At 57.8% G+C, this 17,116-nt stretch overlaps 1 protein-coding gene across 4 annotated transcripts in view; it reads right to left on the bottom strand.

Moving 5' to 3' along the window:
• Nucleotides 1-17,116, bottom strand: part of TBC1D14 (TBC1 domain family member 14) — an 89,576-nt gene that overhangs the window by 55,803 nt on the left and 16,657 nt on the right. The window contains exon 1 of one of the 4 annotated variants that reach the window (XM_054581914.1): nucleotides 715-823. The exons of the other annotated variants lie outside the window; for them this stretch is intronic. Coding sequence (XP_054437889.1) covers nucleotides 715-749 — 35 coding nt within the window. The 5' untranslated portion in view covers nucleotides 750-823. Of the gene's footprint in view, nucleotides 1-714; nucleotides 824-17,116 lie in introns of those variants that run through there. 4 annotated transcript variants of the gene reach the window in all.

A 17,116-nucleotide genomic window follows, 5' to 3' on the forward strand; every position in this document is an offset into this window, starting at 1 on the left:
AACAGCCCTACAAGGAAGGTACTAGAGTTGCCATGGTACAGACAGGAGACAGGCCTGGGGAGGTCAGGAGACTTACATCCAAAGGGACATACACATCCTGGCACTTGCCAGGGGTGGAGAAGACAAAAATCTTGAACAATTCTTCTAATCCCACTTCACAGTTTGGTTTTTCCCAGCTCTCCGCCCCCCAAACACCGACAGGCTTCATGGCCACAGAAGCTCACACTGGCCTCTGACTCTGCCCTGGACGAACGGGAGGGTGGGCCTGCTGCGCCCACCGTCCCAGAAGCATGGGGAAGAGGGCGGCGCTCTGCAAAGCAAGCCTCCCATGCAACGAGCCCTCCTCCCCAGTGGGAGATACGGTGGCCAGTCCATGGGCCCCAAATTCCCAGTTCCACACACAACGGAAAGTCCCCAAGAGCTACAAATACATGGAGCTGCTGCTCCTTTAGAACCTGAGGGGGGCACCTGAAGGGGGTCTGAAGGGGGGCAAGTGCAGGAGGGGCCAGCAGCCCCGCGCACACCAGCCCCTGCTCCGGGCACGCGCAAGCCTGGCTGCGCCACGGGGCCACACCCGTCTACCGAAGGAGGACCCCGGGCACCGGCCCTGCCCAGGGCCGCGCGGGGGGCCAGAAACCCCACACCTGGGAACACCCGGCTCCAGCTACGGCTCCAGTGACAAAAGCAAGGAAAGGCCGGGCAGCGACCACCAACCTGTCCATGAACAGGAGCGCGGAGGAGACAGACATCGCGTCACTGTGGCCCCGCAGTTCTGCGAGGTGGCCGCAGTCCCAGGGGAGCACCGGATGCCACCAGGGCCAAGCCCAGAGCCGTCGGGAAGGTTCAGGCCCCGGAAGGTTAAGGTGTGCAGGACGGAGCAGACCAGGGAGCGGCGGGGCGGGGCGGCAGGCTCTGCCTCCTCCAGAGTCACAGGGCGGGGGAGGAGGGCGGGCAGTCTGGGAAGTGACACAGGCCTAACCGACCGTGGTGCGGGGGGGTGCTCAGCACAGCCACTCCACGGCTCACTGCCGCACAGGCCCAGAGCCACACACGCCAGGAGAGGCCAACGAGCCACAAAACCCACAGCACTTCTGCCTGGGAAGCAAGGCGAAGTCACACTTGCAACAGCTTAAGCGTCTCCCCTGTGGCAGATGCTGACGTCTGTGAAGAACAGGGCGGCTCTCGGGTGAGTCACCAACGGGGCCACAGAAACTCCTGGCCAGATCCCGGCCTCTGCCGTCCCCAGGCGCTTTCCCTGTTCTGACCTCAAACACCCTGAAAGTCTTCTGAGCCAAGCAGCAACCGTAAGGCGCGCAAACCTGGCCCAGGCCGCACCCACAAGCAGCTGCTCCCGGTGGGCCGGCCTGCACTTCTGGCGGCATCAGGCCCTCTTGGGTCACCAATGAGCCCCTGGTGAAACCACACTCCGCGCCCGGCCAGGGTCCCCTCCTAACCAGCCCCAGCATCGCCCTCCAGCCCCAGGAAACCGCCCATCGGTGTCCGTCTGTCCGCGGCTGCAGGGCGAGGCTGACCAGAGGCCGTTGGGAGCTGGCCGTCTCGGGCAAGAGGAGCTTCTGAGGGGCCAAGGTAGACATTTTAATTTTACTTTACTAATTTCTGTATTGCTGAACAAAAAAATCAAATGAGCATGTATTCTTCCTTTTGCGGTTACCAAAAATACGACAATCAAACAGGGGAGACAGCAGGGCACAGCAGGGGCACTAAGCGCCTGGTCGGTGCCGGGCCCTGAGACTATGAACAAAACCCACGAGCTCTCCGCCCCCACGCCGCTGGTGGGGGCGGGGTGGGACAGAGACAAGCAACGAGTACACAATGCCACGGGTCCCAGGGCGCGGTGCCTGGGCTCAAGGCAGCAGCCCCCGGGGCCTGGCTGGAACCCCCAGCGCCTGAGCCGCACGCAGGCCTCCCGACGAGACACCGCGGTGGGGCCCGGCCGCCTCTGTTCGCAGGAGCCCTCCAGCTGGCAGGCGCGTGCGCCACTCTTCTGACCTCTGGCACACTTCAGACTTCTTGACCCGTTCCTCACTCCCCGAGGGGTCGAATCCACACGCCCTGCTCCTCATGGCGGCAGAGCAGGGCAGGGCCGGGCAACGCAGAGCCATCACTCCTAAAGCGCCACATCCCCACCTCCGCCTCCGGACACCTGTGCTCTCCGTCCATGGCAGAGTCTACGGTTGCATGGTCCCAGAGCCCTCCAAACGCCTCCTCAGCCTGCAATGTTCAGGCCTGGTAATAATTATATGCCAGCAAAACAATTTCCAAAAGTATTTAACATTAGACCCTCACAAAGAAAGCTCAGGCTCAGATAGCCTCGCTGGTGAATTCTTTCAAACATTTAAGGAAGAAATACACAAGCTCTTTCAGAGAACAAAACTTTAACTCCTGCCCCACCACCCAGGAGGAATGTATTAGGTCATTCAGTGAGTACAGTTATGGGCATTATTCAACAAGAAAAAGCTTGTTCTATCAGGACTTTGTGATATCCTTCCGAGGAGCATCTGACAGAGTCTGTAAGCGTGTGCACGAACCTCGCCCCAAAATAATTTTTAAAAACTCCCCGTGAAAACCTTTTACTTTTTAATTCATATACAGTAACACTGACTTTCTGTCAGCTCTCACACATTGGTCGGCTGGGGGAACCTCACTGAGAAAGCACACAGCGGAACGCTCCTGAGCCCAGCTATGAGGCCGACACAACCTTGACACCACGACCTGACACGGGCGGTGTAAGAAAGGACAGTTAGAGACAGAAAAGTCACAGACGAAACTTCAGCAACTCGAGGCCACTGACAGAGGAGGAGGACGGAGTGGTGTGAGCAGATGGGGACTGCCCTCGGGTGTAGTTAGTTTACTTACCGTTACAAAAGTGCGATGTCAGAAACTGGGAGAGAACACAACCAACGAGTGCAGAAAAAGCATCTGATAAAATGTAACATGGTTGTGATCTCTTCTAAATCACAAAACTAGGAATAAAAGGGAACTTCCTTAATCTGATAAAAGGCACTTATAAAAAGTAAGGAATCTGATAAAAAAGACACTGTAAGGCACACGTCCAACTGCAGGGGGACAGGAAAGCTTCCCAGAGGCCCGACCCACCAAGCCAGACAAGGACCACAGGCCAGGCTCTCAGGGAGGGGCCCTTAGTCATTCGGGAGAGAAGGCAGGAAAACCAAGTGGAAGGGGTAAGGGCTGCAAACAAGACACGTTCAGACAGGTGACCTTCTGCACAGAAAACCCAAAAGCACCCACAGATAAACCATGAGAACAACTGAAGTCAACAAGGTCACAGGGTCCTCAGTCTACACGCGGATCGACTGCTATTTACAGCACGCGCTTATAAAATGTCATTGTAAAACCATCTGAAAATAACAAATACCTTCAAATATTTAATAAAAGAAGCACCAGACCTTTATATTTTTTTAAAAATAATATGAAATACTGTGAAAATTTTAAAGAAAAACTAAATAAATGGAAAGACATACCATACTCAGACATCAGAATTCTTCATATTCTTCATAGTAAAAAAATCAATAGATTTAATGTATATCCAAGAAACTACAGATTTTTGTGTAGTAATTGCCAAAGTTATTTTAAAATGTATATGGAAATGAAAAAGGACCTAAAACAGCCAAAATAATCTTAAAGAACAAAGAGGACTTCCTCTATCAGATAACAAGGCCTATTATACAGTTATTGTACTTTTTAAAAGTATTCTTGAAATTAGTGATATTAGTTAGAGGACCAATAGGTGACAGAACATATGTGGTCATGTGATTTATTTTAAGGTTCAGTGGGAAGGATGATCTTCATAGTAAATAAACACTAACCGCTACCTCACACAATACAGAAAACTAATTCTGATGAAGACTGGATCTAGTGAGTAGCGGCAAAACAAAGCTTCTAGAAGATAAGAGAATTTCCTTTTTTAATTAATTTTTGAAAAGATTTTACTTCTTTATTTTAGAGGGGAGGGTGGAGAGAAACTTCCATGTGTGGTTGCCTCTCACGCGCCCCCTAGTGGGGACCTGGCCTGTGACCCAGGCCTGACCCCTGACGGGGACTCAAACCGGCTACCCTTTGATTGGCAGGCCAGCACTCAATCCACTGAGCCCCACCAACCAGAGCAGAATTTCTTAAAAAAAACAAAAACAGGCACTAACCATAAAAAGAAATGATTCTATAGAGTAGAATTCACTACAATTCATAAGAAAACAAACGAATACAAAGGATGAAAAAGTAAGCCACAGAACAGAAGAGGTTTGCCACACACCCAGCTCGCAAGGGACCCTCACCCTGACCGCGTAAAGCACGCGTGCCCATCAGTGAGGCACCAGACAGGCCCCTTGGGAAAGATGGCGAGTGGCCAGGAAGACATGGAAAGGCGCACCATACCTGTAGGCACCAGGGGAACGTGCAGTAAAGGCAAACCCCCCAGCCCTGTCACCAGAGAGGCAAGAGAAAGCACACAAGAACCAACAGTGCCCGTCCCAGAGAGGTCGAAGAGCGCCTGGAAGGCCTCGCGCACTCGCTGCCACAGGAGGGTGACCGAGCACCCGGGAAGCCGCCGCGGAGCAGGGTCCACCGCAGCCGGCTCCGCCAGGCCGCCGGCACACGCCCGCGCCCGAGGACGTGTGCGAGGGCATCACCGCCGGCACGCTCCCTGAGTGCCACAGACGGAACGGGTGCCCCCCCACAGGAGGACACACCGAGCGACGTTTGCGCAGCGGAAAGCCACGCCGGACCCAGGGAGTGCTGCCGCCATGCAGGGGCGCTCCGGGTGAGCCTCAGGCAGAGCAGAGAGAGCCAGACACAGAAGCATGTGCTGTGTGACTCCATTTACCTAAAGTTCCAAAAAAAAAAAAAAAAAAAAAGGCAAAACGAATCTACGGTGCCAGCACGCAGAACAGCGGCTGCTCTGGGTGAGCGCGGCCCTGCCAGGGAAGGGACCAGACGGAGACTTCAGGGGCCCCGTGCCACTCCCCAGGGCCCTGCGCCCCAGCCCGGGCTCCTCTGGGCTCCTGGGCGCTTTAAAAGGTTCTCTGACAGGGAGCTGGGCCCTGATTTTAATTATTCCCATACCTCCTCCCACTCTGTCGGGCGCGTCCCACTTGGTCTCTGTACCCAGGGCCTGGCAGGACGCCTGCGGGACAGGACTGCACGAACCCGTCATTCATTAACTGACCCTGAAACGCACTCAGGCCTGTGTGTCCCCACTGATAAGCGAGAGTCCAAAACAAGGGCCGGCGCTTTGTGTCTCGGCCTCCTTGAAGTATCCTTCAAACACTCCCCAACACTCAAATAAACACAGGAAGGGGAAGCCCAGCAAGGATGCATGAGCCCGCTAACATCAGCCTCGGTCCTCACAAGGAGAAAGAGGGCGGCGCGGAAGTGTAACTTGGTACAGAACATTACCTGACAGAGGAAAAAATACGAATTTGTTTTTAATTTCCAACTGAATACTGAGAAGCAGTGGGGAAGAAGAGCTGCTAGTGAAAAGTCTGTCAGCGTCACCAACCATGAGCGGCCTGGGGCGCACGGCCCCAGCCCCGCGCAACGAGGCCTGCCTAAGGGGCCGAGGCTGTCCGCGGGACTCCGCACCCGCAGGTCTGGGCTCGAACCCCGACCTCAGAACAGGCTGCCCGACGCTGGGTGGAGCGAGCCTCTCTGCTCTCGCCTGTGCAGCAGAGGCACCTCTCACCAGGTCAGTGATGGTTCCGCGCGCTCCTTAGTGACACCGGGGCGGTTTCCTGTTACCCAGGGCCCAGCACCTCCTCTCACTTAATCCTAACGCTACTTACAGGCTATTTCTTTCATTCAACACACACACACTGAGCACCACCTCTGTCCCAGGCGGGCACTGTGCCGAGTACAGGGAATACAGCCACTGACGACCAGAGACGCAGGCCCCCATCCTCAAGGTGTTCATGTACGATTCTCCTCGCCTTAAAGATGATGCAATCCAGGGAGAGAGCCTTGCCCGTGGTCCCACAGTAAACTGAAGGGCGTGCATTTGGACTTAAGTCAGTACTCTTCACTGGTGGTTCTCAATCCTGGCTGCAAGCTCGAATCACCTACAGAACTTTTTAAAAATCCTAACACCCTAGGTCTCACCCCAAAACAATGAAAACTGATCTCTGAGGATGGGGCCTAGACGTCAATTTATTTTTTTAAAGCGTCCTGGACAATTCCTCTGTGCAGCTGGGGCTGAGAACTTTGTCCCTAACTAATAAATGTTTCCCTTGCTGTGTTCCCTCGTTTCTTTAATTGATGCTTTAATCTATATGAGCTGAAGATTAACTCCATTCCAGCAGTTTCCATAAATGGTGAATACAATCTTTTAGATTTTGCCTTAAACTACTCTAACAATCCTACTAACTAACGTAAAACAAAACTGGGACCAGCTGCCTGGCCATGTAAACTTCTCTAGGTGCCGCCCAATCTCCTATTCGCAGCAATGCAGGCTGTGTGCCGATTCCCACGCCGGGTGGCCTCTCCCTCTACCACCCACAAGCCTGGGCTGTGCCCCGGGATCCAGCAGGCCCCTGTCTTCTCCCACAGGTAAGACGCCCAGCGCTGAGCATGGCACCAAGAGGCCTGCCCGTGCAGACTGACGAAACCAGGGCCCACACCGTACAGGTGGGCAGAACCGAGCCGTTCTGTTGGTGTTCCAGGGCCACACAAGAACATTAGCCGGGGATCAGCGGCGACTAAGACCCAGGCTCTGTCCCTGAGGGGCTCACAGCGAGGGCAGGACATACCAAACAAAACCACACTGAAGTGAGGCTGCAGGAGAGCAGGCGCAGAGGGCGGCATGCGTGGAGGGGCCACCGCCACCCTGCGGGTGCCAGGAAGGCTTCGCAGAGGTGGCGGCGGCTGCGCTGGGCTCTGACGACGTACAGGAAGCCGGCAGAGGCACACAGGGCAGCAGAGGAGAAGGCACCGCAGGGAGGCAGGGGAATGTGGCCTGCCATTCCTGGGCTCACAGTCGGTCCCAGGAGCCAAAGCAAGGGCCCAGGAGTGGGCGAGGAGAAACCCGAAGGCACCTCCGCAGCTCGTGGGCCGCAGGGCCTACAAGGAGGAAGCCTGCCGCACTGCAGCTGACGGCGACCCGAGGCCAGAGCCACGGCCATTCTAACAGTCGGTCGGCGCTCGCGAGTGTCCTCATTCACACAACAGTGAACCTGTGCCAAGGTCAGAGGGCTCCTGGGGTTCACGCTAGCAGCTCGGGACAGGGCAGGCCGGGGCTGCCGGGGGTCGGAACGTGGTCAGAAAGCAGGCGGCACTTTCGGGATTCTGCCCAGGAAACGGTCTGTCATGTAGGCAACGCACCGGTGACATGCACACAGGTCATGTCAGCATCAGAAAGCAGGACAAAAACCACCTCCTGACTGTTAGATAAGTAAGTAATTAGCAGGAGAGAATATCACAAAGACATTAATAAGTGAGTAAGTTTTTAATTATGTGGGAAAATGTTTTCTATAAGTAAAAACGCAGGATATCAAACTGTAGAAACATTATGCATTTTTATATTTAAAATCCACAGAAAGTAAGGAAATACAGTAAAAGGGAAAAATCAGTAGTAGGCTTAAAAGTGGAAAGGAGAAAAATAGAATGATGAACTTAAGAAAAACCAAAATTTTCCTGTATGAGGTCTGTCCAGAAAATATCCATCTATGCAATATGAAAAATATAAACACTTATTGAATAAGATATGATACAAGAAACAGTATACATAGGACAATGATGCTTCAGTTCCCTTCAAAGCAGGCACCTTGAGATCTAAATACAAAATATGACGTATATTTGTTGCTCTACTCGCTCAGTCATTTTGATCGAGACGGCCACACAGTACACATGCTCACTCAACGGCGTCTACCGTCCCCACTGAGCAGTACAGTGAAGTTGTCATTGTTCACGCATGTGCATTCCAGTCCACTTGGCTGCCAGGTTAAATCCATGTCGCGCAAACCCTTCTCATTATATTAACAATGGTTGGATTTTTTCCAGACAGACCTCATACATTAAACTAAGAGAACCTTTAAAAAACATATTTTAAAAGGCTCATCATTTTAAAAAAAGAATCTCGTAAGAACGTGTCAGCTTGGCAGACACCAGAGGCGGGGATGCCATGTGGGCAACCTGAAACCGACACAGCGATGAGACCCAAGAAGGGAGGCTGAACGGTTGGGGACAGACCTCCCCCAATAGCTAGAACAGTAACATGATCCAAAAGGAAAATATTTTAATTTTAACAGTTAGGTGTACCAGGTCTCTTTATTACTTTTTTAGATTTACAGCCTACTCCTCATTCACTTACGATTATTTATTGAACACCCACTGAGTACCTGCACTGGCCAGGAAAACAGGCCATGAGAAGACGTGGCCCCTGCCCCCAGAAGCTCACAGTCCATGGGGCGGGGAGGTCAGTGTGGTTTCGAAAGCGTCCAGGAGCTGCGGGATCCAGACAAGGACTCTGAAAGGGGTGAGGGTGGCCAGAGAGGGCTTCTTAGAGGCGCTGTCACCTCACCCGAGCCCTGAAGGAAGGACAACAGGGGCTTGCCAGGCAGGGGAGGCAGAGCGGGCAGAGGCCCCGAGGCGAGGCGGCTGGCGGGGAGAGGTCGGACAGGCTCGGCTTCTGTGGCTGCAGCACAGAGAGCAGCCGGGGTCCTGCGAGGGGCAGGAGCCAGCGCTCCCTACGCCAGGCCAGGCAGCCTGGAGCTTATCCTGCAGGTGGTGAGGACTTCCACTGAGGCAACAGAGTGGCAAAGGCATTCAGTGCGCATGAAGAAGTTGAGAAGGGAAGGGGGACTGAGAAAAATGACCCCGAAAACTGGGCAAAGCACCCAGCCATTCTCCAAACCCGCTCCCTCACTGTCCCAGTGCTGGCTTCCCAGCCTCTCCGGCCAGTGGGCGTGGCCAGAGCGCTGCGTCCCGGCCAGCGACCTGCAGGTGTGGGGATGTGTGCTGCTGCACCGGCCTGGCCCCCGGACCCCACCCCGGGCACCTCTGGGTGCTTTCCTTTCTTGGCTTGACACAGAGGAGCCCGGCACCAGAGCCAGGAGATGTAAAGAACTTGGGAAATAAACATCCATTGCGTCTGAGCCATTCATCTGTGCCAAGTTTGTTATAGCAGCGAGCGATCACCTAAGTAAATATATATTCGAGTGTTTTTTCCACAAACTATGACCGCCATTCAATGTCTCCTGCTTTCAAAATAACCAATCTAAAGGAATTTTAAAAGGAATGAAGTCTGCTCATTCCAGGGTAAACACTTAAAATAAAGGTGCAGTCAGGTGCTGAGGCAAGGGCTGGTCCAGGAAGTGTTTTCCTCGTCTAACCGGCTCCTCGCCCTCTTCTTCCTCCTCCTGGGCTCCCCCCTGTCCCTGAAGGACTCTGGGGGACTGAGCCCACAGTCTCTCCACCTCTCTCTTTTCCTACATCTCCCCTCCTGGTAGGAAATGTATTTAACACCCAAATCTGAAACCTAAAGGCAAGTGGGACTTAAATCCTAATTTTCAAACGTTTCTCCTGCAAACATTTACTATTCCTGACACTGTACACAGAGCCTGGTCTTGAAAAGCTTCTGGCTGGACGCAAAGGGGAGTTAACAGGGAAGCTGGCCTGCTGCGGGGCCAAAACAGCTGTTAGGCAAGTGCAGGTGACTCATCGCCCTTCCACACACAGAGCCCTGCAGAACCCTGAAATAAACCGCAGCCGTTCGCAACGAAGAATCAGCAGAACTGGGCTGTAAGCAGCTCTCGGTGACAAACCCAGCTCACTCAACAGAAATAGGAACTAGCTGATGTGGCAATGTAGTCAGATGTGTGATGTGCGCGCACACAAAAACACAGGAAGCCCAAGAGGATTTAATGCCAGCTACGTCAGAGAGCCAGCGTCCTACAGCCAGGCGAACATTTTAGAATGGGCACTGGGCAAGTTAGGGAACAGAGTAAGACAGTTTAAACTCTGTTATTCCATGAACATTTTTTCAGAACAGATCTCATCCCCACTTGAGCAAAGGGAAGTTCATTTACTGAGAGAGCGTGGCTAGTGGGCAAAGGGCGGCTTTGCCTGTGTGTTTCTCAAGACCCCACCAAGTCCTGCGTGCCCACAAAGCACCTGCATGCCACACCGGGCCACGCTGCCAGGCTGCCATCACCCGGCCCAGGGCAGAGCCAAGCAGGCTGCAGGGCAGCTGAGCACAGAACCCAGGCGTCCCCATCAAGTCAGCGCGCGCCCTCCCCACAGAGCCGGCACACGCAACACGGGAAGCCGACCGAATCCTACAAAGAACAGATACATCCGCCTTTTCCCCAGCCCCCAAACGGCCTTTCCTACAGTTGAGGCATTCCCAAGGACAGGGACACCTTCCAGGAGCCAGGCATTGATGCTGCAGAGGAAGAGGGAAGTTCATCCAGAACCTGGCCTGGCAGGAGAGCAGGACGTCCACCTGGACACGCAGGTCCTTCCTGGTTCAGTTCCCGCCGCTCCTGCACGTCACTGACTCCCCATCTGGGGGGAACCAGGAACCACAATGTCGGCACCCACCGTGAAGAGGGGCTGAACTTAAAACGTTTCTTTCCTCAGATCAGAGAAGTTCCCCAAGCCTCCGAGGGAAGGGGAGGGTCATCAAGCACAGCTGGGCCACAGAACAGTTCCTGTGGCCTGACGGTCAGCTCCTAGTGGGGAGCTGGCCGGGTTGCAGGAAAACCAACCAGGGCCTGCTTTTAATCACATCAGAACTGACACAGAGGAAATCTACAGCGGCTCACCCTGCAGGACGGATTCACCCCTTGGCTTCTCCGCTTCCCCTCTTCTGCGGCTCATCTCATGGGCAAGTGGGCATCTGCTGGCACCCCCTCATCCGCCCACTCCCCCATTCCTTCGGGCGCCCCGCAGGGAAGCGCCCCCTGATACACTCTGGTGGGAGCACAGCCCTGACCCTGTGCCTGGCCTGAGTGCTCCACACGCCATTTCGGAAATAAGGAAACCAAGGTTCGGGAAAAGGAAGCAACTTGCCTGGTTGCCCCGCTGGCAGGGCAGAACCGACTCACATCTTGGTGCAACAAGCTCCCTCTGTGAACGCCCACAAGTCCATCCCCTTGAGGACACACCGCTGGGAGGTGCAGACTCCCCACCTCTGCTGTGTCACACACCCCAGACACTGAGACACACGCGCGCGTTCACAGGCAGCGTCAGAGAGGACCTCGCGTGACACTGTCAACACCTGCAGGACGGCCACTGCCCCAGCTGCAGAGGACAAAGCGGGTCAGGCCTGCCCGCCAACGCCTGCAGTGCTAGAGGCCACCTGGCATCCGTTTCCATCCCCTCCCCCAGGGCCCGGTGGGCGGCCCCTTCTGCGGGCTTCTCTCGTCTCCACGCGCCTCACCCCAATCTGTGCGCTCCTCAACCCCTGTGCGCTGCTGCGATGCACCACTGAGAGCGAAGGTGAAAAAGAATACAGCCAGGGCGCCACCGAGACGGTGCAGACCAGCGTTGAGCAACAGGGCTTCCCGCAAGGATGGGAAAGTTCAAATCTGAGTTGTGCAACGAGGCAGCCACTGGCCACATGCGGTGGCTACTGGGCACCGGCATGGGGCTGCTGTGACCGAGGGACCGGATTCCTCGTTTTAATGAAATGTGAACAGCGACGTGTGGCTCGCGGCTGACGCGCCAGGCAGCACAGCCCGGGCTCTCGCACAAGCCCCAGGTACGCCCCGGCCTGGGCCCCTAGGTGACCGGCAGGGCGGCTACAGAAACGCGCGTGGCCCGCTACAGGCCCAGCGGCACGACTGCAGGTCAGTGGAGGCCATCGGTCGGACGCGTGAAAAACGGGCAGGCCCCCACCAGTCTTGGAGCCCCTGCGCCACGGTGTCCTTCGACCAGACGCCTTTCTCCCTCATCTCTGCTCCGATGCTGCTTGCTCAGCGAGGCCTTCCCTGACCACTGTATTTAAAACGGAATCCCCCAGCCTCCCTCACCGCGCCCCAGGACCCCGCCACGTATTTCCCCCGGCACACGAAGCCCAACAGACCGCCGCTCTGGCAGCCGTGTGCGTGTAGCAGGCTCCAGAGGAAATGCGCTGCCACCCAGTACTTGTACTGGGGGGAGGGGCCGGCTGGCTGCTGAGTCCCCAACACCGCCTGAACTCAGCTGTTGGAAGAGCGCTTCCTGAGCCCTGGCGAGATGCCAGCGCGGGCTGAGCAGGCCACTGTCCCTCCAGGGGCCCCAGGCAGCGGGCGGGGGGCGGGGGGCATCGGATGACGCTGCACAACGGCCGCTGCCACAGCAATGGCACGAGCTGGGAGCCAGGGAACCTGGTAAGGGGAGCCCTCCGCGCTCCCTGCGGCTCTCTGGTGGGTTTTTCTATCTCAAGTGCGGCAGAAATGGAACCGACTCCAGGGGGCGGCCCCCAGCCCATGGGAGGAAAGGCAAGACGCAGGAAGGCCCCTGCTGCTGGGTCGCGCCGAGACCGCCCGCCCGGCCAACAGCGTATTTAGCGCGCACTAAATGCACGCGCACATGCGAAGGGGATGGCACCCACTGCCGCTGCGAGGGCTGCGCTCGGCGGCTCCCACAGCCCTTCCCCACACCCTCCCTGCTGCGCCCACGACATCCGGAGGCGCAACTGCTGTCGGTCCCTGCAGGTGTGGGGCTTCCCTGCAGGGTCCGCACTGACGCGGGTGGGCTCCAGCCCTGACGGGCGTGCCGAGCAGACTACTACTGGGCCGGCACCTGGGGACCTGGAACCACCAGGAGGTGGGGCCCACCAGGAGGGCCACCAAATTCACAGCCCCTAGACAGCTACAATGACACACTCAAGCCCCCCCCCCACCTTCCATGTGACCCTTCTGTGTGAGCACGCGACCCGTGGCACACGCAGAAGCCTGTGTGGCTGGTGCTCACATGGAGACTGGAGAGGGCCCTTCCGGCAGTGGCTAAGCCCCTGCAAAACAGCTCGGGGACAAGGTGGCCCTGGAAGGCTGCGGCCCCGCTGTCCACAGGCCCAGGCCCGGGCCAGGTGGCCGTCCGGGCGGTGCCTGGAGGGGATGCCAGAGGGAGTGCGGCCCAGCCACGGCAGCCAGCGGGGGCGAGAGCGGGCCTGCCGGAGAGGTGGGGACTGAGAGGAAGCGGTGCCGTGTGCCCGGCATGATGCCAGTCCACGGGCCTCGGGGGTTCCTCCTGGCACTTCCTTTCCCCCTCGCTGCTGTGGCCTGGGCCCCCACAGAGGACCACAGGAGGCGGGCCGCTGCAGGGCACAGGGAGGGGGCAGGCGCTCTGCCTGCGCAGGTCCTCGGCTGCGGGCCCGGGGGCAGGAAGCCCGCCCCCACTCAGAGCTGTTACCACGGCCTCCCCCGCGCCAGCCTTCCCTGAGGGCAGGGCACCAGCCACAGACGGGAGCCCTCTGACACCCAAGGCCTGCCCACCCAAGCAGTGCCGTCACCAGAATGCCCCAGGCGGAGCAGCCCCCCCCGCCCCGCCCCCCCCGCCTCACGCCCAGTGCACCAGGGCTGGGATGGAGGCACTTCGTGCCTTTCTTCAGAGGCACCAGACGCAGCTGGAACACGATGTGTCCGCCTAGGGCAGGGCTTTGCTGTCAGGCAGACCAGGTTGGGGAGCGGGGGCTAACCAACCCCCCAGGCCCCCGCCAACCAGCTGTGCGACCGCAGGCCTGTTTACCCACACGGTGAAGACGGCCCCACTGGCGGCGTCCCTGTCTTTCCGCCTCGCTCCTCCAATCCCACCACCCACTGGGGCCTCCATGGGTCGGGCCCCCTGCCCGTGCCTCACCGACCCCTCGTCCAGCTCAGAGGCGGGCCGCACTCCCGTCCGTGCCCTTGGCTCCCTGGCTGCCTGTCGCTGTGGCACTGCTCTGGCGCAGCCATCCCGCAGGCCCCCTCCCCCCCGCCCGGGCTGGAGCACATGGAGAAAGGGCACAAGCGCTGCCTGTCCGTCCCCGCTCCCTGTCACCCGGGCGGCCGTCCTGACCCTTCCTCAGCCCTCTGAGCCCATCCCTCCATTCCCACTCTCACTGTCCGCCCAGGACCCTGCTTCCTGCTCCACTGAGGAGCAAAGCAACAGAAAGAAAACTTCCACCGACACCAGCAAGTACGGGCAGGATGTAGAGCAGGACTGCTCCCTCCCGGCTCGTCGGGGGCGACGTGGTACAGTGATTTTGGAAGGAACTGTGGTGGTTTCTTATAAAGCAAAATATACTGCCCTGGTGGGTAGCTCAGTTGGTGATGGTTAGAGCGTCAGCCTGATATGCCAAGGTTGTGGGTTCAATCCCTGATCAGGGCACCTACAAGAATCAACCAATGAACGCATGAATAAATGGAACAAGAAATCTCTCTCAAAAAAACCAAAAAACAAAAAAACAACCCTAAACCAAACTAACCACGCCCTCACCCCTCCCCCAGCCATCAGGCTCCGTGGTACCTGCCCAAAGGAGCCGACCACTCACCCCCGCACCGAAACTGCACGCAGACGTTCACAGCAGCTGCGCTCACAACTGCCAGCCTTGGGGGCAAGAGCCCTCGGGCGGGGGAAGGAGTGAACGCCCTGCGGCCCATCCACACGGTGGGCTGTGGTCCAGCCTGAAGCGAAGCGCGCTGTGAAGCCATGAAAGGACGCGGCAGAACATAAACGCGCGCCACTAAGGGACAGAAGCCCCCCGCGAAGGCCGCACGCTGGTGCGGACCACCTGACGCTCCGGAGAAGACAAAGCCATGGAGACACCGGGAAGGCCGGTCGTCGGGGGTGGGGCGGGGCGCGAACAGGCAGGGCGCAGAGGGAGCCCAGGCCGGCGGGCCGCTCCCCGCGGCACTGGGAGGGCGACGCGCGTCCGGGCTGCATTTGCGCAGACCCGCGGAACCCGCGGCACCGGCACCGAGGGAGGTACCGATGTGTCAACGCAGGTCACTGATTACAACAAAGGCACTGCACGGGAGGGGAATGCTGGTAGCAGGGGAAGCTCTGTGTATGTGTGGCCGACGGTGTATGGAAAATCTCTGACTTCCTGTTTAATGTTGCTGTGAATATAAAACTGCTCTAAAATAATCAAGTCCATTAAAAAAAAAAAAAGTATGTTGAGCCCTGGCCAGCATGGCTCAATTGGTTGGGCATTGTCCCACAAACCAAAAGGTCGCGGGTTCGATACCTGGTCAGGGCACAGGCCTGGGTTGTGGATTCAGTCCTGGGTCAGGGCATGTAGAAGACGCAAAATCAATGTTTCTCTCCCTCTCTCTTTTCCTCCCTTCTCCTCTCTCTAAAATCAATCAGCACGTTTTCAGGTAAGGATAAAAAAAAAGTATGTTGAGATAAATAAAATCTGTATTCAACAAACAGTGAAGCAGCACTGAAAACAATAAAGCAGCCTACGCGCCCTACAGACAGACTCCGCCACCCTCCATAGCCAACCCGACTCCTGCCCTGAGCCTGCCCCACCCGGCGGCGGGGTGACTGCCACGCGGGTGCCCGGCCCCAGCCCTCCCCACGTGACTGCAGGAGGGCGCTCCAGCATGCCCTCCTCTTGCTGCACCGAGTTCTACTCTCCTACCGGGGTGTGCTCGGGAGTAGACAGAAACACACACTACTCTCGTCTTGGAAAACGGAGGAACCCCCCCCGCCCCCGGCTTCTGCAGCTGCCAGGCCATTTCTTTGGCCCAGCAGCACCCCCTACCCAGGGCTGTCTGTTCCCCCTTCCCAGCTCCTGCCCCGCTCGCCCTCCCTTACCTTCTCTCCAGTTCTCCTTCCTTCGCCTGCATCACCAAGTCACCAGTGACCTGCTTTCTCAAAATGGCCACTTCTCAGTCCTCACCTTCCTTGAGCTGCTGGCACCCTCTGCCCAGCGACTGCCTGTCCCACCTCTCGGTCTCCCCGGAGTCTCCCAGGGGCCCCCCCTCTCCGCAGGCTGCTCAGCGCTCCTCCCAGGCCCCCCCTGACCACTCCCTTCCATGACGACCTTACATCCTTCTGAACCACCCAGCTCCTATCTGCTGCCCAGACCCCCGCTGGGCCCAAACTCCTGCCCCACCGCCTGCTCCCCCTCCTCCTTGGAGTGACTCCGCTGTCTCAGGCTCAGCGAGGCCTCCTCGGCCTTCCTCTGCCCTCCCGAGCCCGTGTGCGCTGAGGGCAGCTCTCCCTTTCTGCTGGGTCAGGTCCAAACCCTAGTCTTTTTTGACGCCTTTCTTTTCTCCACACCCCAAATCCATCCTTCACGTTACAACTACTCCTCCCGTCCCCACGGTGGTCACCCAGTGCAGCCCCTCCCCTTGCCCAATGGCCCAACAGCCACTGCAGCCACACTGCTGGGACCGCGGGGAACCGATGCCCCCGCGGGGACAGAATCCTCACATGGCCCCTCCGAGTCCCTGCGCCTGGGGTCACGCCCCGGAGGGACCCCACGCTTGAGCGTGGGCATAACGCAGGAATGTGACGGCCCCCTGGGGTCGGGTCATGTCACATGGCACCGAGCGCAGTCAGGGCGACTACTCTCAGCGGGCCTCCCCTGCGCAGTGAGCCTGAAACAACTGGGCTCTTCCTGCAAGACACAAAGTGTGAGAGGAGCTTTACACAGGGACATTCTCTGTCGGCCAGCTCCAAGACAGAGGGGACTCGCGGCACGGCCCGTGGGAGGTCCCCTGGAACTGAGCGGCCGCCTGCTAACAGCCAGGGTCTGAGGACTGAGTCCTATCACCGCGAAGAACAGGGGTTCTGCCAACAACGTCTGGAAAGCAGGCACCTCCTTAGCCCAGCCTCCCAAGCGGCCACAGCTGGCCTGCAACCTGGTTCCATCCTTGTAAGGTCCTGAGAAAGCGCCTGGCCGCTCCTGAGGCGCTGGCAGTGCCTCCCGGAGCCGCGGTGTGGGGGGCGATGTGTTAGGGGCAGGAGACAGCCAGTGCAGCCCTCTGCTCAAAGCCCTGCCGCCGTGGCCCCTTCACTCCGCGCCACAGCCGCCGCCCTACAAGGAACGGCCTCCAAAGGTCCACACGGGAGCTGGTCCCGCCGACCTCAGTGCCCCCACCCCGCCCCCTGCTCACGCAGCATCACACAGGCCGCTGTGCTGCCCCTCCGAGGCCCGGCCTGGGCCCTT

Source organism: Pteronotus mesoamericanus, unplaced genomic scaffold (genome assembly GCF_021234165.1).
Source record: "Pteronotus mesoamericanus isolate MK-2021 breed Mesoamerican mustached bat unplaced genomic scaffold, CSHL_Meso_final contig_68, whole genome shotgun sequence".
Lineage (NCBI taxonomy): Eukaryota > Metazoa > Chordata > Mammalia > Chiroptera > Mormoopidae > Pteronotus > Pteronotus mesoamericanus.